The sequence below is a fragment of the Marmota monax genome, unplaced genomic scaffold (genome assembly GCF_021218885.2).
Source record: "Marmota monax isolate L192 unplaced genomic scaffold, Marmota_monax_Labrador192_F-V1.1 WCK01_AAM20220418_F8-fsc00114, whole genome shotgun sequence".
Classification (NCBI taxonomy): Eukaryota; Metazoa; Chordata; class Mammalia; order Rodentia; family Sciuridae; genus Marmota; species Marmota monax.
The window spans coordinates 5,462,090-5,486,454 of record NW_026694943.1 but is presented as its reverse complement, the minus strand read 5'-3'; the positions used below and the strand labels follow the sequence as shown (position 1 = coordinate 5,486,454).

The 24,365-nt window shown below is 38.0% G+C and overlaps 1 protein-coding gene across 14 annotated transcripts in view; it reads left to right on the top strand.

The window, feature by feature from the left end:
• Positions 1-24,365, top strand: part of Syne1 (spectrin repeat containing nuclear envelope protein 1) — a 428,383-nt gene that overhangs the window by 3,940 nt on the left and 400,078 nt on the right. For all 14 annotated transcript variants that reach the window (XM_058573624.1, XM_058573630.1, XM_058573631.1 and 11 more), the window contains exon 2: positions 4,243-4,558. In XM_058573624.1, the coding sequence (XP_058429607.1) occupies positions 4,492-4,558 (67 nt within the window). In that variant the 5' untranslated portion in view covers positions 4,243-4,491. The remainder of the gene's footprint in view (positions 1-4,242; positions 4,559-24,365) is intronic.

Genomic DNA, 24,365 nt, shown 5'->3' with positions numbered 1-24,365 from the left:
ACCACATAACTACTCAGTTTGAGGCTCTTATCACTGTTCACCTGTAGTTGTTGTCCCTTATGCTACCATTGATTTTGGAATTGGGGCACACCTTTGGGGTCATCTTTCCATTTGGGGGCCATTTCTCAAATTGTTGATGGAGAAACAGAGGACAGTTGATGGAGAAACCAGTGATTTACTGAAACTCAATGGCATGCCATCGGTTATTTATTTATTTAGGCCATACTGGCAACTGAACCCAGGGCATCAGGCATACTAGGCAAGCACACTACTTGATTCAGCCTAATTTCACATAAGTTGACCTCATTTTACAGATGAAGGAACAAAGGCTCAGAAAAGCTAACCTTTCTTAAGATCATAGAGACAGAGTTAAGAGTGTGCTCCTTCCTGGTCTTTCTTCATCCAGTTTGTGCATTTCCTGTACCATTCTGTCTCCAATAAGTGGGTTGTTGAGGACAAGGACATTCATGCAGAGAGCCTTCTCAAAATTGACCCACTAGTTGGGACAAAGTTAAGCTTAGAATTTGTATCTCTTAATCACAGTCTTCTTTTTTGTATTCTTTTTAGCATTTTTAGATTTATTATTAAATCACATGACACAAAATTAAAGTATCAGTAAAAAGCAAGAAAATCATAATTCTATATAAGACCTGTGTATAAAAAATGATAAAAGCAAATTGGTTTATCTGAGGCCCAAAAAAGGAAGGATGTTGCTTCAACTTCTGTTGTGATGGGGGGGAGTAAGGGGTTTTTCTGGGGTTTGTCTCACCCACATAAAGTATTTTGAACCTGATTCGACAAAACAAAACTACATATTGAGGGCTTCATATGTGCTTGGGGATATATCAGCTGTAAATGAGTGAGTTGTGGAGATAGTAACAGTTATAGTTAATCCTTATTCCAGCAAAATGGTCATGTTCTGATTAAAGTAAGGTTAGCAGTACTGCAGAGTGTAGGCCAGAGTGTGGAGTGTTAGTGCTCAAGAGGAATCGAGGGAAAACCATGCTGGATGTGTGCAAGTATCTTTAGGGAGGGCTTCAGGTGGGCTGGGGGTCCTTGGTGAATGATGCTTTGCATTTGCTCAGCTGGGAGCGTTTCCCCAGAAGTGAGGCAAAGGAGCAATGAAGAAATGGCTCCTTCCAAAAACTAGGAGGATATGGTGTACTTGGAAGAGTACTTGGAAGTAAACCCTGTGCAGCTCCTCTTCTCTGAGCTCCATTAGTGGCACCATGAACCCTGAACATCCTCTGGGACGCCTCAGTCTCCCTTATCCACTCTGGAAACTCCCAGCCCCAGTTGACCAATCACCAAGCCTTGCAAATTTTGCCCTGTGAAGGTTTCTTCTCTTTGTCTTACTCTCACCCTCTTCCCTCTCTCCAGTTTCTGCCTTTCATCCTCTCCTGTCTGGATTCCTGAGATAACCTTCCTAACTGGTCTTCCTGCCTTGACCACTTCAAATACACCCTTAAAAACCATAGCTGTTCATCTAGGTCATTTCTTCTCACGTCCAGCCCAACATGCCCCGATGGTTTCTTTTTGCCTCCTAGAAAACCAGAACCACTCTTCTGTACATGTACACAGGGACCCCCACCATCTGGCTACTCCCTCATTTGTCAGAGTGTCACCTGGCAGAGGCCTTCAGGGCCAGGCTATTAACTGTTCCACATATGATTCATGCTGCTTCTCATTCCCATACCTTTGCTCAAACTGGCCACTCTACCTGGAATGCATTGTCCATATTTTCACCTAACTCTAACTCATTGGCCAAGACTGAATGTAGGTGTTATCGCCTTCCCAGTAGAATTTTCCAGAACCCCCAGATTGGCAAAACCTTCTCCTTTCTAGCCCTCCATCTTTATATTTGCACTTGCTCCTGGGATTTTTGTATTGTTTTCTCTTTGTTGTCTTTTCCATTATGTTCTAAGCTCCGCAAAATTAGATTCCTGTGTCGTATTCATTTTGGTAGCCCCAGCATTGATATTGTCACTCAATGTGTTAGCTTATGCTTTGGCTGTAAGACTGGATGCATACTAGAGACAAGTAAGGAATTTCTGAGTTTAATGTGGAGAGAGAGAGATTAACTGACGTTAGATTTAATCTTTTCTGTTACATGAATGTTATCTAGAAGAGGGTAGAAGCAGAATGATCTGTAATGCAATGACTTGCAGAAATCCCTTTTAATTCTGTAATTCTTGATTAAAGGTGGGGGCTATGTTTTAGTCATTTAACCCTGCTAAGCAGGACTTAATGTAGGGCAGCTGGATTGAAGTGAATTGCTTTCCCTATCCCTGCTTAGAATACATGCAGATGAATGATATTGACAGACACACAGTTTTAGAAACAGATTTCAGAAAGTTGTACTCTTATATTTGTGGAACCTAACTTTCTAACAGATTAGAGAAAGAGACCAGTTGTAAGTTTCCTCAGGCCTTTCTCTCTGTTATTTTTCCAAGTTAAGGTTGCTTTTGTGCATGGGCAGGTAGGAATATTACCCAGGAAATTCAAACTGCTAATGGGAACATAATTTTGGCAGAGTTGTACGACATGATGTGTGACAGGCCAGCCATACATAATTATTTTCCCTCTGAGAATCTCTTAGGGATCCACCCACTGAGAGGTAGCCTTCTAGCCTAGAAGATGCCAACTACTTTGTCCTTCTCCTACTAATCTGATTTCAAGTGGCCAAGATAGGTCTGCCTTTCTATTTCTCTACTACTTGACACTGTTTACTCTTCTCTGCTCTCTAACTGGCAAAGTGAGCAGTCAGGGAGGTCTTCTTTTTCTAATGGTTCCTTTTTGTTTTTATTTTTTTAAGCACAGGGCAATAGCAGTAGCAGTGTGTAGCATTTTTCATCCTTTAAAGATATGTGCAATATATGCTGGTATTAGTAATACCATTTAAAAATCATTTGTACAGCCCCATGCAGTGGCCCACGCCTGTAATCCCAGCAGCTCCAGAGGCTAAAATAGGAGGATTGAGGGTTCCAAGCCAGCCCCAGCAAAAGCAAGGCACTAAGCAACTCATTGAGACCCTGTCTCTAAATAAAATACATAAAAGGGCTGGGGATGTGGCTCAGGATTTAACCCCTGAGTTCAATCCCCAGTACCAAAAAAAAAAAAAAAAAAATCATTTGTACTTTGTATTTATACTCTATTGCTTAACCAATTCATCATAAATAATGCTAATTTTAAGGACTATACATTGAGATTATAGCATAATTTTGTAGCATGCATAGATTCTCCTTTTCCTTCAGGCAGGTGGGCAATTTCACACATACGTGCTGTGATTTCTTCATGTTTCTGTCCCCCTTCTTTTCTTCCTACCCCCATTTCCCCCTACCCATCATCATCATAACCAAGAGATGTAGTATGAATCGTAATAGAACATCCGGCTCACATGGGCCTCTTCTGTGGCCCTTGGTTAAGTGCCTTTCTCTGGGTGTATTATTCAGCCCTTTCTTCTGATTATCCTGTTCATGGCAAGACCTGTCCAGCTACTCCTTGGGTTAGCAATGCTTGTTAAAAGTACACTGCTCAATGGCAAGACTCCTCCAAATATTTGCCTACCTCTTTTTCGCCACCCAACTCCTGAATGACCAATTACACTTGACCAAAGCAGAGAATTCAGGCAAGACTTAGAAGAGCAATATCCTCCCTGATTAGTCCACGCTCAACCCAGCCTTACAACCTACTTTACAGTCTTTCTACATAGGGAAGAAGAAAGCTAAACACGGCCCATTTTGTCTTCTAAATTTAGAATATTTAAAAGTCAGATTTTGAGACTGAGATAATTTTTACCTTTATACTCTTTTAATTCGTCAAATTGTTATTAGGAGCTAGGATATGATCTCATTCCTAGAAACATTACAACAAAACACAGCAAAATATGTTTGCAAAATAGCATAGATAAGAGAACCTGTGAAAATTGAGAAGTAGAACTCAGTGTGTTGAGACAGAATTCATAGATTGATAAAGTTTATAGTTAAAAAAAAAACATGGAAAGAAGTGTATTTCTCCTTCCAGCAACCAATTTTATTTTAGGTCCAATATAAATTTTGTCAAATATCATATAAATTTCTAACATTTGCATGGCACTTTATAAGTGTTCTTTACATTGGCTATTTCAGTTGATAATGAATCAGGAATTCACACTGAATGGAGAGAGTTCTCCTTTTAGCACTATGGTGACCTAGTAGATTTTTAAAAATTATTAATATACCTTTTTCTTGTTTTGTTTTTCAGATTCCAGAGTTCATCTAAGAGGACAATCTTAAAAAAAAGAAGAAGAAGAAGAGGAAGAGGAAGAGGAAGAAGAGGTTCAATATTTGGAAGGTTTGGAAGCCCTTACTCACTGATAGCTGCCAGTACCTTGGATTCCTTTGTGACTCCTCACATCTAGAAAGTCCTCTCATGTTTTCTGGAGTGGCATAGTCCTGTACTGCCTCAGGGAAGAGGCTCTCAGTGGTGTTGGTTTCATGCCACAGAAACACCATGGCAAGTTCCAGAGGTACCTCGCGTTCTCCTCGGGACATCGCCAATGTAATGCAGAGGCTGCAAGGTAAGGGGCAGAAATCTCAGTATTGTTTTTTTGAATACACTTTTAAATCCAAATACCAACATAACTGAGAATCTACATTTGCTTAGATTTTTATTTAATTTTATGAATTGAAAGCAAAGCAAAGAAGAGCAAATGATAGAGTGGATATCTTTTTTCCATTGTTTGAAACAAGTGCATGCCTTCTTAAGATGAGTTTTGTTTAGGTAGAAAGAAAAGATAAAGATATGGATCTTTGTGAATTCTGTCTGCATTAGTGTGATCCAAGTGGCCCTTCAGTGCCAATTGTACTAAGGCTCTCCTTCAATAAAATTAATGACAGTGCCTGGTAAGATGACCTTGGCAATGCTACACACAGCCATGTACTGTGGCCAGACAGTGAACGCATGTATTTGGCTTTGTTTTGTTTTAACTGGATGCAGTGGTTCAAGCCTGTAACCCAGCTACTTGGGAGGCTGAGGCAGAATGATGGCATGTTCTAGGTCAGCCTGAGAAACATAGAGAGACCCTCATCTCAAAGTAAAAAATAAAAGCTGGGAATGCAGTTCACCTGGATTTAATCCCCAGTAGCATCACCATCGCAAAAAAAAAAAAAAAAAAATATATATATATATATATATATATATATATATATATGATTAACAAAATGAGGCAAAAGAGGCTCTGAGAGGTGGAAGGACATGACAGTCATGATCAGTGGCAACAGATGGACTAGTCCTGCATTTCTCGCTGGTGCTCTTTCTTTATCAGTGGATTGTCTTCTAAAAGAGAATTAATAGTAAAATGTTATGGCTATTCTTAGGGGAGCTCCCAATTCTCAGTTTTCTTTACATGCATATAATCCTTGAACCATAAAATAAATTATCTCCTGTAGGTATGTGAAAATGTTTTGTTTTGTTTTTTGTCATAATCCCAATGCTCCAATGTATACTTTCAGGATACAAAGATTTCCCAATTAGGAGGGTTTTACTCTAACCTTTGTCAAGAGAGCTTAAAAATAATGTTACAGTTTAACTTTTAAGTTTTCTAGTACTACCAATGAATGGCTGCTGTGATTTTGCACTACAGCTACCACAGCAAGATGGTGTCATGATCCTACTTTCTTTGCTTATAGTATATTTGATGTCCACAGCAGTAAATTCCAGTGAAGCACTCCTGACTTACAAAATACACACTGAGCTCTTAAATCTGGATATTTATGCCCAGAATATGTTCATAGATATAGAAAATCAGGATAACCAGTTGATGGAGTGCTCTGTGGCCAGTGAACCCACCGTATTCACCTGCCCAGGGGGACTTGTGATGCCTCAGGGTGAGTGGTAACTTAAGTTTTGAGTTTGTTGTTGAACAATTCCATTTGTCATGCCAAAGAGAGTCTTGTTGAATTAAAGAACAGGCCCTAAGCAACTTTGTGAGACACTATCTCAAAATAAAAATGAAAAAGGATGGGATGTAGCTCAGTGGTAAAGCACCTCTGGATTCTACTCCTGGTACAAAAAAAAAAAAAAAAAAAACCAGATCTCTGCTGAATATATAGATATATATAGGCTGAAAAATTATCTGATTGGCTCTGCCCAGAACCAGGGAGCTCCAATTTTTATTGAGCATCTTGATTTGGGTAAATGAGTTTGGAGTTCATTCTTCTGTCTATGTTTGGCTTCACTGTGTGCCAGAGGGCAAGTCACTGAACCATTTCAGTAATGGCAGCTATGAACAGATAGAAAGGAAACCTATAGGTCTCTTACAAAAGTACAAAAGTATAGGAAAGATAATTTAGGTTATAAAGCAGATTTCCCCAAAAGTTTATTAAATGTGAAACTTCTGTAGATGAGAAACACATTGACAATAGAAGAATGTTGTGAAGCGAAAAATTGAAATCACTTAGCATCAGACTTCGGTCCTGCAATCACTACCCATCATTCAGACCTTGGTGTGAATGGAAGTCTCTTTATTAAGGCTATGGTTGGGGTGAGAGGAGAATGAAGAATACTGATGGCTTGATTTTTTTTTTAATAATGGATGTATAAGTGGTTTTTATTGAGAAATGTATGGAGTGGGAGAAAGAGAGTAGTCCCCATCTCCATTCCACACTGGGCCCATGGCAGTGGATTCCCTGTTTAACACACATGCATGTGGGTGCCCCTTTTGCAAAATATGAACCGCTCCCACCCAGCTTAGACTCTTTCAGAATTGTGTTGTGAATCTTAGGAGATAATATATTAAAGGCGTTTCACAAACTATTTGAATAGCTGTGCTATGTTGAGCTATTCCAGTAGTCACAGAAGAACATTGCATAAGAAAGCACAGCTTGATAAGTTGTTGCAAATCTTTCTTGAAAATTTTTCTAATCACCTAGATTGTGGGAAGAATGTTAATGGTCTAATGTATTCAGTGATGTATGACACTAGTAATTCTATTACATAATGAGGCGACTATACTTATTGTATTAATTATTCTTCCTTTCTACAAAAGTTATAACAAATCAGAAGGATACCTGACAAAGTTAGAATAACAAGCCTTAAAATCCTGAAGGAAGAAAATTCATGAGCATCAATTATTTACTGTATATAGATTACCGATGGCCACAAATGTAAGGTCTGCATTGCTACAAAATGCGACACACCTAGTCTGCATTAGAGGAAGTGAAGTGAAATGACAGGAAGTGAAAGTGACCTGTTGGGTGTGTCTGTTAACAAATCCATCTTCTGGGTTAATTCTGCTGATTCAATGGGCAAGGGGCATTTTTCCTGCTCTTGATTCTCCTGTTGTACCCTTATTGATGCTTTGCACCCATACAGGGGCCAGCCCTCCCAGAGAGAAGAGACCTGTCATTTACCAAGTGTATTTATGGGCTTGCTGGAACCTCCAGATAGATGAACGAGGTTCTAATAAGTGGAGGGCTGGCATTATTGCCCAGATAATTAAGACAAATGAGGAAATTTATTTGAGGCAAGATAACTTTCTATAAGCTTAAATAGAATCAGACTTTGCCATTTTCAAAGTTCGAGTCCATAAGCACATTTTTCTAGAATTCCCTTTTCTCTGCTTGCATAGATAATGAGTAACTCCTGTTTTTGTTTTTTTCTCCTCTTGGGTTTACTGTCATTTCAGAACCATGAATAACAAATAAAGAGAATGTCACTTTAAATAATGGCTTTACTATCTTGCTTATTTAGTCTATAACTATAATTGTTGAATATTTTTCTGTTTTTAATTTTTATTCCCAGTGCTAGGGAATTCACGCACACACACAGATTGCTACATAATTTAGCTGCTACTGTAACAGTTCAATATTTCACCTTTGCCAATATTTGTGCTTGTTTGAGCATAATGTTTTAGGCTGGGATCCTGAATTATGGATGAACAGACAGACTGCAATGCGGAGTTTCATTTGGTCTTAAGAATAATAAGGGTTTCTGTAACTTTAATCAATTTCTATATAGGCTTAAAAGAAAATACAAGAAAAGAGTGTAATAGGGGTGTATTAAATTTTAAAATGCACATGATTAGTATACATATATTTTTGCTTTTAAATGCTAACTAAAGAGATCCGTTTGACAAATAGTTTATAGAGTCACTTTAAGGTCACATCTAAGAAAATAAAAGTCTCAACTCTTTAGATTATTGTTTTTACAAGAAAGTAACGATATTGTAAAGACCTTTGTAATTTTTTCATAGTGCTTATGCATAACATTTACTTAAAACATTTGTTGACTAACTTTAGCAATGACTTTTTTTCTTTTGAATGTATTAAACTTTATGGATTTTTAAATTAATGCATCAATGTTGAGTATTATACAGCGGGGTGACATTGACACAATCTTATAGACAAAGCAGAAAATGCCAGAAAAGATCCAGAAAACTCTTTATTTGGTTTCATTAGTTTCTCTTCCTATAAGAATGTTGTGTGATGGTATCTGAAATCCAAATTGACAAAAAACAAAGGATCTGCTAAAATGTCACACACAATGGGCTGATTTTAAAAAGTAGGATTATTCTCTGCAAAGTGAAAATTTGATCTTTTAATCTTGTGACTAGATTTAAAGAAAAACAGAATAGAGAAGCATTTTGACCTTTGGAAGCTTATTTATGAAATTTGCTAGCTGTTCAGTACAAAATCATCACATAAAACCAAAAAGCAGCATCAAACTCCATTAATTGTACTTAGGTACAACTCTCTTTTGAGTTTCATCTCTTTCTCTTCCTATAAGAATGTTGTATGATGGTATCTGAAATCCAAATTGACACAAAACAAGAATAATTTCTTTGTATTTTAGAACATCATAGTTAAATAAATATTTGAATAAATGAGTAAGTCATGATCCCCAAACTAATGAACTAAACATAAAATTAGTCATGGCATCTTAAAACAAGAGAACAAACCATTAAAATTGGGTCTCTTTGCTCTCTTTTAGAAAAAGTTACCTAAATTGTGTTTATTGGGGCTTTCAACATAAAATTGCTCTAAGAACACACATTCTGCCTGAATGGGTGATTATACTGACTTCTCAGATGTATGTGCTGTTTTTGTGACTGAATGCTTTAAATAAGTTTTCCTTCTTAAGAATATAGTTCCATGTTTATATTACTTTTATATGTATCAAAGTGCTCACAATTCTAGACTTCTGGTCCTTCAAGTCTTTTTCTTTGTAGAGCTATTTCATTATTGTGCTACATGGAGAAAATGTCTTGGGCCTTCAGGGTCTTTGAAAACCTTTAGAATATTATATATCAAGTGGAAAAAAATGCTGAATCAAAAATAGCAAAGGTTTACAAGTACTAATATTATGTCAAATGGTCAAATGTAAATCAAAATTGATCCAAAAATTATGTGTGGATACTCTACATTGAACTTGATATGGAGTGTGGCAGTTGATATCGAGTGTCTAATGCCCATGAAGAAAATGGGAAAGCGTCCCCATACATCATAGTGCCTCCACATTAAAATTTTTTTAACACACTACTTTAATCTTGTCACTCATGACATTAAACATATGTAACAAAATTATTGCCCTGACCTCCCAATTAAAGTCTCAATTAGCTTCTTGGCTTCCTTATTCTAACAACTAACATTTAAGCTCCCTACATGTTTCAGGCAAATGACACTATTTACCATGCTCTGAGAATGCTCTGTCTCTGTCTCCTTCTGGGCCACCTTCAGGAATGAGCTGAATTTCATTCTCCTAAAACTGAACTTTAGACTCAATGGATCTAAATTAAATGCAACCTCCTTGTTGTAAAGGCTTTTACACTAATATTATGACAATTTCCCTCCTCCCTCCATACTCCTCTGGCACTTTTCAGCACTCTCACCAGTTACCAAGTACTGATTCACATTCTGTCTCATGTATGTGTCTGACCCAGGTACCCAGAGTATAAAACCTTGAGAGCAGGAAGTGGGTCAAATTCACAGGTGCCCTCCACACTAGCAGGACAGAGTATTTCATAATGTGGATGTTTCATGAGCATTATATAATGATATAATGACAATATGTTGATTTTCAATAGTGGAAGCTGGGAAATCAGGGAAGGCTCTTTTTAATAAGCCAAGAGACAACCATGGTTTGGATATTAAGTATATTAAATAGTGGATGGGCGTCACACATGAGACAGACATTCCATCCAATATGGGAGGAAGAAAGAGGAAAGAAGGAAGACCCGGAGGGCAAGAGAACAATGAGTTCCAAGAGGGAGTGATCAACTGTGTTTGATGTTACAATGTTTACGTGCACCTGTTCCTATATGTTTCGTGTATAAAATATCATATGTGTGTTTTACATATAAATACTAGGTCTGAGTAGGTGCAAGTGCGTGTACCTATAATTTCAAATTATTTCTAGAAGACTAAAGAACGGACCTGTGTGAGGCCTGTCAGGAATTGCAAGGTTCTAGGGAATGAGTTAGATAAGAGACATTCCTTAAAAGATTATTAAATATAATTCTGCTCTACTTCATGCAGAGATCAAGCAGAAATGACAGAGAGCAGGAGATATGAGACCCAAGGGTGAAATGTCTCTCCCTTAGGCCCTGCTCAGTCTTATACCCTTATGGAATTGGGGCCCCACCATGAACCAAGAACAGTTCTCATGGGATGGTGCTCCTGTTGATGCCTTTGTGGACACCTGAGTGTCTGTCACATCCCGGCTGACTTCCTGCTTTGTTTACCTCCTCCCTCATATATCTCCACCTGCTCCCCATGACATTATTTTCTAGATTCTTTCCACATATTGAAACTAGTACCGATCCTGCTTGTGTTTTGGAGAAAGTCTTTGTGGAGTTGGTGGGAATCGTTTTCTTGGCATTGATCATTGTTCAATTAGGGCACAGTTGCATGAAGAGAAAGGACAAAGTGTGGCATCTTATGTGTTTTGATTGTCTGAAATATTGTGAGGACACTAGGAGGTCTTCTTCAAGGACTGTTAATAAGCTCCCAACTGTGCTTTAAGCAAAACTGTACAAGTGAGTCACCATGCTCGTAGCTATTTAACCCTGCCTGTGTTGGATCTGACCTGGGGCCTTGGGTTGGCTTCTGATGAGGCATCCACGAACACTAGAGTTTCACTAATGCAGATTTTAAGGTAATAAACACCTAGAAACAAAAAATTATTAGACTCTAAGTTTATATGAGAAATTCCTCATATATTTTCAAAGGTTAAACAAAAACAACTCATGTCTCAGGTTATTATTTTTCTCTTTTATTTTCATTCCAATTCAGGAAAATTTCTTTTCTATTTTCTTTCAGGTTAGGGCAAATGAGGATATTATCCATTCTTTTTGTGTATACACAACAAAATATCTATCCTGATCTTTGAATGACAGTTCATAGTTTAAGCAATTATTAAGGTTAGATATTCAGTTGAGGATGCATGCATTTATCTTATATAGTTGCAAAGTTACTTTATAAGAATATATACAGTATTACTATATGCTGAGGATAGTCAAATGGTACTTTGTTTCTTCTCAGGTAAATGAATGGTAACATCTGAAAGAAGGTGACTGCCCCAAACAAATTCAGCATTGAATGACCCATAGGTGATTTTGAATTCTTCGGAGTCTTTGGATGTAGTGAAATTTGCTTGAAGTATTTTGAAAATGGTTTCTATGGTAACCTATGCTCTTTTTTTCATTGTTTTCAATGACCTCTCAGATCAAAAACAAACAATTCCTTCCTCTACTGATATTAATCTTCTGTGTTTAGTAAACACTTATGTTCAAAAGATCATTTACCTTGAATTACACAATTGCCCTTTGTTTGCTTCTGTCTCCTTGTATGTGTCACCAACATTGTTCCCATGGCATTTAAATCCCTTTTACTGCTTTTCTTTGATTATTATGTTGACTGGTCATTAACTTGGGAAGAATGCTGAGGTCCCCAGGGTTTATCCTCTTGGGTTGTTGTCGTTATCTATGGTGATACCTGCCATATGTTGTTGTAATATATTGTGAACTGCAGTGTGCAGTTTGCTAAGGGTTATACTAATTACATCCTCATAGCCTACATTTTCAGCTCCTTTGCTTTCCTGAAAGTTCTCACAGATTTAACTCAGCTTATTCAATTTTGGTTGAGATGAGCATTCCTAGTCAAGAGAAAAATGTGGAATTCTTAAGAGTTTATCCCCAAACCTAGATAGGTTGCACCCTCAGTCAGGTAGCAGGGGATCTTTCAAAGCACAACTCCGCTGTGCCCCTTTCCCTGCTCCTCTGTCTCATGGTAACCTTCAAAATGAACTCATTGTGGCAGAAGAATCTTCATTATCTGACTCCTGCCAGTCTTCCTATCTTCATTCTCTTAGCCCTCCACAGACTCTGGTCTCTCTGAACCACTTCCAGCTCCCTTCAAACTAATCTGTGATCTCACTTGGGCCTGTCTCATTCCTGCCCCCACCCCCACCCCTGCCTTCCTCAAGCTTCAGGGCCCAGCTCAAATCTTCCCTCCTCTGTGCTGCCTTCCTAATACACCAGCCGGAGAGAAAGATTCCCTTATTGATGGTCTACTTGAGCAATATGTCTGTTAAAGCTTATGTCAGTCCATGAGGGCTTCTTTTATTATCCATGTCCAATTAGAACATTAGGACCTCAAGGGCAGGGCCTGTAGCTTATGCAATTCTACATATCCATTACTGAGCACAAATCTGACCTTTAGTAAGTGCCTAGTCCACTCAGTTGTACATTCACACATTGAACAAATATTTACTGGACATCTGTGCTCAAGTCATCTGATATGAACATGATGTACAGAGTTCCTGTCTTCATAGAACTGTAGTGTCCTGGATGCAAAGATAACGATCAAAGAATTTTTAAATTGGGTGATAGATATGATGGATAAATATAGATTTGAAGAATAAGTGAATGAATAAATTAACTTTCCACAAAATAGATGGATAATTAAGTGAATTGATGAGAGTAGTAAACTACTCAATGATCTCTGTTACATTCATGTGTTTTTTTACTTCACATCTTATCTTAAAATCATGGGTCCCTAGTTTTATACTGGGGAGTGTGGTTGTGTAGATGGGAAGGGGACTTGGGGTTCCTAATATGACATTCTCATTCTGCAGATGAAATGAGAGAATTCTAGAGCAGTGAAGTGATAAACCAAGGTCTTAATTAGATAATAGATACTGATGGAGTCCAATCTCAGAGAACTGAGGAGCATCTCGACATTCCTACAGTGCCATGTGAAATCCACGCAGTTATCCTGGGCATAGCTGTTAATGCTGGCTGGGTCATTATAAGACTGGCTTCAAAATTTTCAGGACCAGCACAACATAAAAATGTGGAACTCACTTGTTGAATGGATAAGAATAATTTAATATGCAACAGAGAATAAATGTGTGTGGGGCCCACCAAAGCACAGGGCCCTCTCGTGCTCTTTAGCCTAAGCACCCGTGAAACCAGCCCTCAAAGGAAATCACTCTGGGAGACTTAGGACCCTGAGACTTTAGGCTGTTTCAGAAGAGGTAAAAAAGAACTGAAGGGGAGAAGGAGCAACACATCAAGAGAGCCCTTAAGTGTTTCAAAATCATACCTAAAATTGGTCTTGCATAACACTGAAGTGAGAAGACTTCATGACCATCTCAGCATGAGCTTGCCAGAATTCACAGCTCATCCATGGGCAATATGAGCCAACCTCTCCACGAGTTGAACACTCTGGTGACCCATCACTTATAACTTACTTCTCTTGATTCAAATCAACTCACCATAAAAATGAATTTGTGATCACTTGGTGAATTGAAACTTGCCCATATATTTCTACAAAAGAAAAGATCATTATGAAAATCAAAACTCTTAATGTCCAGTTTTTTACCCAAAACATTAATTCATACTGATTCATCATGATGAGAGACTAACAATTATTTTTTTTTATTCCTGGACATTTTTATGCTAATTTTATTCCTATAATTTCTCTACCCCAATAATTAGTAGCACTATAATCAAGCTGTAAGAAATGTGATGTATGGCATACAAAAAGATGTGTTGAAAACTTCTGTCTCTTGACTTTATCTTATTCAATGAAGTTGTGAAAAATCCCTCAAGAGTGCCTGGCTCTTACATTTGCAAGTCAAAGGCGTGAAGACAGTTCCTTGAGAAAGCATTGCCAGATTCATGGTTCTCCTACAAGAAGCAGCAGATATTCTGAGGTCATTTTGCATCCTAATGTTGTGATACTTCCTCAGTTACATTGTCACTAGGATCTATGCATAATTAGTGAATCCATTAATAAATTAATATAAAGCATATGTAAACTAGACTGGAAATATGGGTATACAAATATCATTTTAACACTTATTGATTTTACAAGTTCAAAAAAATACCTTTGTCTCACCTGTGTGGTATGATTCCTTTCCAAAGTAATAAAGGCTATCTCTATAATAATAATCAAGAAAAGAATGAATGCCATTTTTGATGTATTTTGAAGCTTTGTATATTTTCTTCTCTTGTTACTTTGTACTTTAAAAAAAAGAGTACATTGGAGGGCGCTTATAGTTCATGGTGTGATATCCTTATTTTTTTTCAGATGAAAAAAAAGCAATTCTAGAGTGGTGGGGTGACAAACCTAGGTCACTACTAGATATTTGAGAGACTCTGAGGGAACTTGGGGATAACTTTATATTCACGCATTTGTGCATATTTCTTGGTGTCTTGGATATACCTTTATGGGTTTTTATAACAACAACAATTACATAAAACTTAATTAAATATTTATAACTATTTGAAGCCAGATACAGTGCTGTGCACTTGTAGTCCCAGCTAATTGACAGGAGGATCAGTTGAGCCCACAAGTTTGCCACCAGTCTGGGCAACACAGTGAGATCAAAAGAAAAAATTATAAATTGTAAGTATTTGAATCCAAATTACATAATCCAAATATTTGAATCCAGTTATATTAGAATCCAACTTTGACAATTTTACATTACCTATAGAAGAGATATGCGAGTTTTGAAGTTTCCTTGGTGACAGTTAACTATTGAAATGTGACCTGAAAGACTTATAGAATCTCACAATTTTAGATGCAAAAATCTTAAAAAGATCAGCTTGATGAGTAAATAACAAGTAATTCAGATTCCTAAAGATTAAATAACCAGTGCAAAGTCATGCACTTAGTTAAGGCAAAATAAAAATAGAACCTAGATTTTTGATTTTCTACAGTTATGAAATTGTAAGGGATTTTTCTATCATGATAAAATTATATGCTTTTTTTAAAAAAACTTATACATATAAACAATATTTTTATATGGTGCTGAGGATTAAACCCTCACATATGTGAGGCAAGTGCTCTGCCACTGAGCCACAACCCCAGCCCAAAATCATATGATTTTTTTAAAGAAACATTGCCTTTTTAGCTTTTGAATATTAATATTGATATTATTTTAATATCTAGTTCCCAACCAAAACCATTTAGGTCTTACTAAGTAATAAAAATGAGAACCTAGCTATTACTTTTCTTATTTCTGGATATATTCATGCTAATTATATAGCTGAAAAGCAAGACTGACATTTAGTGTGTGATTATAAAATCATAAACTTTGAACTTGTCTGCTGCATTAGTAATCTTTCCATTATCACTATAATGAATTACCTGAGGTAATTGAGTTACAAAAAAGGAAAGGTTAACATTGGCTCATGGTTCTGAAGCTTCCAGTCTAAGATCAAGTGACTCCATTTCTTTGGATCTCTGGTGAGGGCAATGCATCATGATGACAGTGAGTGGCCCACCTCCTAAAGGTTCACAGCACCTCCCAATGGTACCACCCTAGGGACCAAGCCAACATGGTCCTTTGTGGGCATTCAATGTCCAAACCACAGTACCTGTAATTGTACCACTGGAGTATTAAGACATATTCGTGTATGTTTCAGCTCTGGAAAATCTAGTAAAGTTCCCTAAACATTTGTTGGATGACTTTAGATGAGTGAACTCACCTTCTCCACTGTATGTCTTTGAAGAGAAGGAGAACAAGAGACAGAGATGCAGAGGACAGTGTGAGGGTGGGAGGCAGTCTTTATGAGCTCATCACATCTGCTTTTAGCTGTTGCTTCACTAGGGATGTTAAAAGTGAGAAATTTCTCCTTTGTTCCCATTTAGTCCCTACTTGTCACTTGAACTGGTAAATATTGGCTGTTAGTCTAACATTAAAGTATAAGGACATTTTTTGAAAGCTTTGGTTTCTGATTGATTCATCTGTGCAATCTTCTGTTCATAAAGTGCAGTTGAGAGTGCAGTTCAGCAGATTTCCTTTTCCTGTGACACATGTAAAGTGAGCATCTCCTATGTCCCCATACAGTCACACCTAAGGGACCTCACTCTGCAGCTCATGGTTTTGTCCTGGATCTTGAGGAATGTTGAAGTTGGAAAAATTGTAATTGCCAATTTTGCTCTTGAAAAGGTCTTCAGCAAGTCGCTATGGACAGGGTCAGAGGACCTTTGGAAGTTGATGTAGGTTTCTCCCAGACTCATGCCAGGGAGCGGCCCCAAAGCTCTCTGTCTGGTGCTGGCCCTCCCTCCCTGTGATCCTCATGCCAGGTTTTAGGAACTAGGCCACGTTCTGACAGAACTGCCAATGAGCTCCCCGACTTGCCACACTCCATATGGCCCTGGGGTTGTGGATGACAAACTGGCTGCTCCTCTGCCAAGCCTCAGACTGTGCCCAGGGAAGGCATAGCTGCTCACTTCCTTGCCCACAGCACGTCCGTTGTGTGTTTATACCACAGATTCGCAGCGTCACCCGACTCTTCTTTCTACGGGGGAAAGTTGGCTTTTGTTCATACCTAAGACATTTAGGAATTAAAAATAATAATTATTACTTTTCTGAACTTAATACTTTAGCTTGGCTCTGGGAAGGCCAGGACTACTTGAATGGTATACTGTTTCTCATTCTTTTTAGAACCAAGTATTACTCTAATGAGCACATTTAGCTCCAAGAAAAAGAAAGAAAAACTTTTAAAATTCATAAAAACCTTGAATGTAAATCAAAACTATGAAAATATCTTTAAAGAGCTGCACTTAGAAAAGTCAAATTGTTTCTGTGCTACGCACTATGAAAAGAGACCGTCTGCCCAGAATACTCTGTGTAGAGTTTCAACCTGGAGCTGGTCTTAATTGGCTCAGTTGTTGATACCTCAAAAATGGAGTTTTATAATGTTGAACTAGCCTCAGGTATGGACTGAAGGGCTGTAATGCCTTTCTTCTGGGCAAAGTCACTTTATCAGCTACACATTAATGTGAGCTTTTTAATGTTTGATACCTAGAACTATTTCCTGTCATCCAAAACAGCTTCTGATACGGGTCAGATTATTGATGATATTGATCATCATTGATGATTCAAGGACAGTCAGAACTTTGAAGGACAGCTACTTGCTGTTGTTTCAGATTTCAGAGGAAAAATGAGTCCATTTTTAAATTTCCTCATTGCTCGAAAGCTAAATAATAAGGTGACTTAGAAAATGTGATGCCATCACTTCTTCAGAGGAGAAATAAGCCAAAATGGAAACTAGTAAGATTTCTATGTTTTCAACAAAAAAATCTTCATAATCCATAGTGATTTTTAGTAGCCTATCAGTGAGTGATATAACCACAAAAGTAATTAAATAGACTTTATGAAATGTTTTTTTCATATTAAATGGCTCACTTGCCACAGGTTATTTTATAATGCAAGCTTCTTAAAACTCAACCAATATAGAAAGTATGAAGAAGAAATTGCTAATACTTCTCAATAAGAGTGCATAGACAGATGTAAATTAGATAGACAGGTGTAAGTATATTGGTGGATAGTCTTTCACATGTTTTATGCATGTACATTATGCATAAAAATAAATTTACACTGTAAATGCTGCTTTATAATATGTGGGTATTTGTACAAAAAATCGTATTATGCACAGCTTCATATGTCCATAAATATATATTTGTATCATCTTTGAATGTTTGAATAATATTCCATTTTATATATGTGCCACTTGATTTAACTTATTCTATATTGTATCTATCTTTCACTATTGTAAATAGGATATAAATATATTTATATACTTTTGTACCTTCTAAAAAATCAGTTTCTAGCCAGGCACAGTGGTGTACACTATAATTCCAGAGACTCAGGAGGCTGAGGCAGGAGGATCACAAGTTTCAGGCCAACCTTGGCAAATTAGGGAGACTTCAGCAAATTAACAAGACTCTGCCTCTAATAAAATATAAAAAGGGCTGAGGATGTAGCTCTGTGGTAAGTGCCCCTGGGTTCAATGCTCAGTACCACAACAAAAACAAATGAACAACAACAACAACAAAAAACCTAGTTTCTAATCATTTTAAGAGACAAGTTTCCAAGACTACAAAAGTATAATGAATATATTAGCAATATAAAAGTTGAAAATAAGATGGAATGGATTTTAATTAGTATGGAATATTTTCAGATGAACTTCCCAGCCCTTTCCTTCACAGAGTCATAAACTACCTGACCTAGAAGCGGTGATTCTCTGGCATACGCTTTCCACTTGACTGGAAAGTTCTGAGAGGAAACTGTCAGGATCTGATGCTGTTTCCTTTGATCACACTGGTTCCCGTGTGGCTGAGGGCAGGACAGTTGGTCGTGTTTCATTTAAAAATGGCACAAATACCTTTCTGCAAAATAACAACTGCCTGTGATAGGCTAAAACTGAATTGAGTTGTTATGATACAAAGCGCAGCATTGTTTTGTAGCCAAGAGGTCTCCCCAACTCCCATGCACCAATCTTGCAATTCAGGTATTGCAGTTTGATTTTGGTGTTCCTTGAATCACCCAGACAACCACCTTGGCTCATGGTCAGCTGCATTCCTTGGTGCTAAGAGTGGAAGTGAGAGCTTATGAGAAATCTTGAAATGAATGGGTGCCAAGATGCACAAGTCCTGCCTCCCATTCCTGGCAACGGTCTTGTTGCTCAGACTGATTATTTTAGCTGGAAATACACTGATCCTCTGCCTGCTTGGCCCCAGTGCTGCCTGTCCACCCTGGCCGGGCTCACATTGGCTTTTCTTCCTTTCCCCCCTCATTTCACAGGTGCAGCCTGCTTGGCCTCCCCAGGAGCTGCTGCAGAGGGGGTATCTGCCATCAGGATACCCTTAGGGTAGGACTTCTCTCTGCTGCTGCCCTAGAAGGGGGCACATACCGCTTGGACTTCTTAAAGTCACTGCTCTCTCTTTTGCTTTTCTTTCTTTTTTTTCAGTTCTAGGATCACACCCAGGGCCTTGTGCATCCTAGGCCAATGCTCTACTGCTGAGCTACATCGCAGCCCCTCTCTTCCTTTGTCCCTTCTTTCTGTTGGTAGTAGCTACCTAAAACTCCAAGGTATTAACTCAAAGAGGAAACAATTGTGGCCTGAGTTTCAGAGCATGAGAAATCCTTACTTATACCCTCCTTCTTCCAGAAAGGACGGAAAATAACAAAAATGATGTGCTTCATTTTTGAATAAGGAAGTAGCGAGGCCCATGGAAAGTACTAATTAACACTGCTTCATTCTTAGTGCAGAAGGCCCGGGTTAGTTTGCTAGGGCTGAAAAAACAAAACATCACAAACTGGTGGTTCAAAGAACAGAAACATAGTGTTCCATGGTTCTGGTGGGAGCTGACAGTCTAGAATCAAGTGACCTGCAAGGTGTCCCTTCATGAGATGGTGAGGGAAGGACCTGTTGATGTCCCTCGCTGGCTTGTACATGGCTTGTTTTCCCTTGTATTCTTCACATGGAGTCTCTCTCTGGATATCTCTGTCTAAATTTCTTCTTTTAATAAGGACACCAGTCATGTTGGATTAGGGTCCACCCTAATGAGTTTCCTAATGAGTTTCATTACCTCTGAAAAGACCCTTTCTCCAAGTAAGGTCGTAGTCAGTGGCCCAGGGGATAGGGTTTCAAAATGTAAATTGGGAATTTAGAGAGCTTGGATGGGGCAGAGAGGAGAGAGAGGAGATTCATGGAGCAGCATGTCTGCAAGGGCAAGAGCATTGGCCTTTGAAATAAATCTAAGGGACACAAGCACCCAACCCAAATGAGAGGCACTCAATGAGCAAGAAAACCCTGGACAAAGAGCATCTGGAAGTGCAAGGGTGACCAGGTGAATCCTGGAGATGACTTTGCAAAGCCAGCGCAGCTCTTTGCCCACAGCCTGTGACCGATGGTCTGTCAAAGGGGTCAGTATGGAGTCAGCAGGGAATGGACCCTGCTCACTCCGGCTTAGCGGTGCTCATTTTACCTCTGCTGTGATCTTGCCCATGAACCAGCCCTCTCAATGACTTACCAAGCCCATCCAAACTGCAGCACCAGTTAAATTCCCACTGGAACTGGTTAGTGTTCAACCCAGTGATTCCAAAAGCATTTCAGGCGACGGTTTATCATCTTTTCTGTGGATGTCCAAGGCTCCTTCTTATAGCTTTTTTCTCTGCAGCTATTTAGCAGGACCATCTCCTGAATGATTGTTCAATGTCATCCTCAACCTTCCTCAATTTACCTAAAATGTCTTAGCCCATGAATAAGGAGAAATACACAGATAGGCGATCCTCAATTTCTTCTATTTAAATTATGCCCACGCTTTTGGTCTTGATGTTTGTCACCATTATCCATAAATTCTGTCCCCGAGTGATCAGGAAATGCTTGTCTCTTTCCTATTTTTAGGTACCTAAGTCCCTATTGAACTTCTACCAAGTTTCGACACTACTTTGGATATGAATGGCTGCTCCCTGCCTTGGTGTACATTATTAGCATATACCCTGTTCTCACTCCACAAGTAAAGGCTTCCTCACTCAGACAACCTCAGAACAATATCATCTTCACACCTGAGTTCTCTTTATTGTCTTTGTGTGTTTGGAAAGTGGTCTTCTCAAATGATCTGATTTGAAGCTTGCCACTTTAAGACAGTGCAAACACACAGGAAGAATCAGAGCACGGTTTCCACAAAGAAAAGATGAAAACTATTTATTCATACTCTCACTGGAATTTTACTTCTTTATTGAAATATTTTCACTGTGGTTGTGTCAAAGCTTTTAATTTCATGGTGTGTAAATTCGTTTTCTGACTTGCTGAGAACTTTTCAGATTATATCTTTTTTGTTCTGCTTATATAAAAAGCCATTTAGAGGACATCTTTCCTCCAGGGACCCTCAATGTGTGCCCTCCCATCTCTTAATTTATCTGAACATCCAGGAAAACCATCCAAGGGAAAAAACGAAAAGAAAGAGGATCCTGAACACTGAGGTTGGAGCTAGAAGATTGTCATTACTTAGAAGAAACCTACAGGGACAGATTTTTAACAGATTTATTTCTTTCTGTTACAAACATTTCTACCACCAGGATGAAAGGTTAATAGAGCTTCTATCCAGTCATGACCAGTTATAAAATTTTTGCATTTAGCTCTCCAAATAAGATAAAGGAAAAGACACACACAAAAAAATTGTTTGCTTTTTTTTAAAATAGGAAGCATTTTTTAAAGTAATTGTCACCATTTCCTAGCTTTTACAACAAAAATTCTTGTTATATGGTACATTTAGATTCCTGTGTCTATAACAAAGTTAGCAAAGGGGAGATTTGTCTGGACTCTCAGTTCCTTTTCACCTGGTGGTGGCACCTGTTCCTTGTAGCTGCTGCCATCTGTTCTCCTGTTCTGTCACCTCTTCTAAGGTTTTTGCCACCTCAGAGCTGTCCTCTGGTTGTTGAACTGTTCATCTTTGTTATTATATATGAAGTTTTGGGGTTTATCAGCTGCTACTGCACATAATAAAGGGGTCAATCCTCACTGATATTACTAGGTTCTGTTGGCTTTTGCTGGTTCTATGAGAAAGACATTTCAAATAAATTACTGCATCTCTTCAAACCCTACACTGTTTTTTTTTCCTTTTTTTTTCTCAATCCACATATTACTCTTTATCTTCCAGCAGTTCTTGTGTATCCAATGATCTTATGTTCCACTTTTCACCTACCAGCTAGTCCACGTACTAATCTGTTGATTGTAGCACTTTACCCCACCTCTGGTGCTATAGGACAGGTACACATTTAAAACACTAGTGCATGCAGAGAATAAGTAGACCACAGAAGACATGATGATGTCGATAAAATAACATCCCAGAACACTCTTGACTCCAGTGAACCTGGGTAATGGATTTTAAATCTTACCATCAATAGGTAGCATATAGATATGTAGTGGATCGGTTTTGCAATCAGCAGTTTGGGGATACTTAAAAAGGAATGACCAAGCATCATGTACCTTTTTGCACTTTATTTTTATCTGAAAAATCAAGAGAAAAACACTGATATATCTGACTATGGAAGATACAGAATGTCCAGAATGCTAATTCCAAGAATTATCATTGTTCTTTTGTTGCTATTCCTTTGGGAACTAGAGACATTTTTAGTTCTTTGATCTGATAATGTCACCAATGTAGGATTGCTTGGCATGTCAAGGGACGGAAATGGGAGGAGTTCTAGAAAGCCCTGTGGGTGGGTGATAACCTAATGCCATCAGATAAGTAGATCCAAATATGACTGCCCCCCCCCCCAAAAGCACTCTTCCTCCATTTTCCAAGTGCTTATTAGAGCAACCTACAATGATGTTTTACTTGGCAGCCCTGAATAGCTATAATAAACCAGAGGATTCTCCAGTCTGAAACTGGTGACAATTTCGTAAGCTCACAAGGGTTTATGTTTAGTGCTTTAAATAAATTTAGAATGATAATTTTTCTCCCCTATGAACTTCTATGGAAATTATTTTTTAAATCTGATGAATTTGCTTGGACTGTATTATTATTTATTTCTTAGGAAGAGTGAAAATCAAATCCAGATGTTTGTTCTCATTTTGCTATTTGATTATTGTGGAAGACTCAGAAGAGGCCTCTGACCTCTTATGAAAGAGAATGACATCACTTGAAATTGCTATTATTCTGCTTCTTTCTGTGGCATGGATGAGCAGCAGCAAAACATCTAGATTAGAAGGGATGAACAGAGATGAAAACAACACCATCAATTATGTCACAAAATACTCTGGTTTGTCATTGCATTATCTGTCACACAGAGATTAAATATTGAAAGCATATTTGTAACTTACTGACACTGAACCTACCTGATTTTCTTCCTACTGCACAGGAGGATATCGAGTTCAAAGCCAGCCTCAACAATGGCAAGGTGCTAAGCAACTCAAATGAGACACTGTCTCTAAAATAAAATATACAAAATAGGGCTTGGGATGTGGCTCAGTTGTTGAGTGCCCCTGAGTCCAATCTGCGGTAACTCCTCCACCAAAAAAAAAAAAAATAGATTTTTTTAGCCCAGATTCTTAGAGGCTCTTATAACTAAACAAGGAATACATAATTGCTACATTGTCCCTTGTGGTCAATAAATGGGATACGTTTTTTTTTTTTTTTTTCTTTCTGGACTGGGGTTGAACGCTGCGCTTCTTGGAGACTAGTTCAGTGCTCTGCCATCCAGTTGCAAACCTGGCACACTTTCTTTTAACTTTGCAAATGTAGAGTATACCATGTTCACTTGATACTGTTAAATCCTGAAACAGAGATCATGTTTATCATGGGAGAGATTGCTAAACCACCATTGTGTTTAGGAGAAACTGAGAAATATGATTTAATTAACTTATTTAAAGAAATGTCATTTTAATGTTTAAAATATATGTTCAGTTCCCAAATCTGAGTATCCCAGCCTGTTTTTCTCCCTTTAAGCCCCAGGAAATATTTCCTTTTTCTTACCTCATTTGTTATAAAAGGGCAGTTCATTTGTCACTACTTTATCAATGCAGTTATTCTGATAGTGATGTAGATGGGAGTTTATGGATCAATTCCTAGTCTAAGAAATATTAAGACAATTTTTATGTATGTGGAAGTATCATCAATCATCACCATAGTTGCCACAGTGAAAGAAAAGAGTAGTTTTCCCCAAGGGGGAAAAATACTTTCCATTTGGCTGCAATATATATATATGACATAGTTAAGCATGCATTTTAAGTTTTTGTTCTTACGAAAATATTTGTACTAAGTTACAATAAAAAAGGAATTCTTAACATGCAGCTTACAAGACAGGCACTCCATAATTAGATAAGTCAAAATTAGTTCCATGTATATTTATCCTTCTCTTACTAAGGTAGAAAAGCAACATTTTCATAAGGTAGAAAGTTTGAGGTAAAGAAGAAAATGCTTTAGGAAGTTTAGTTACTCTAAGATGTAAATTTAGTTTCTGTTAATATGTCAATTTAATGTTTGTTTGTTATTATTATTTTTTTAAACTGGGGATTGAACCCTGGGGCTTCTAATATTGAGCCACATCCTCAACCCTTTTTATTTTGAGACAGGGTCTTA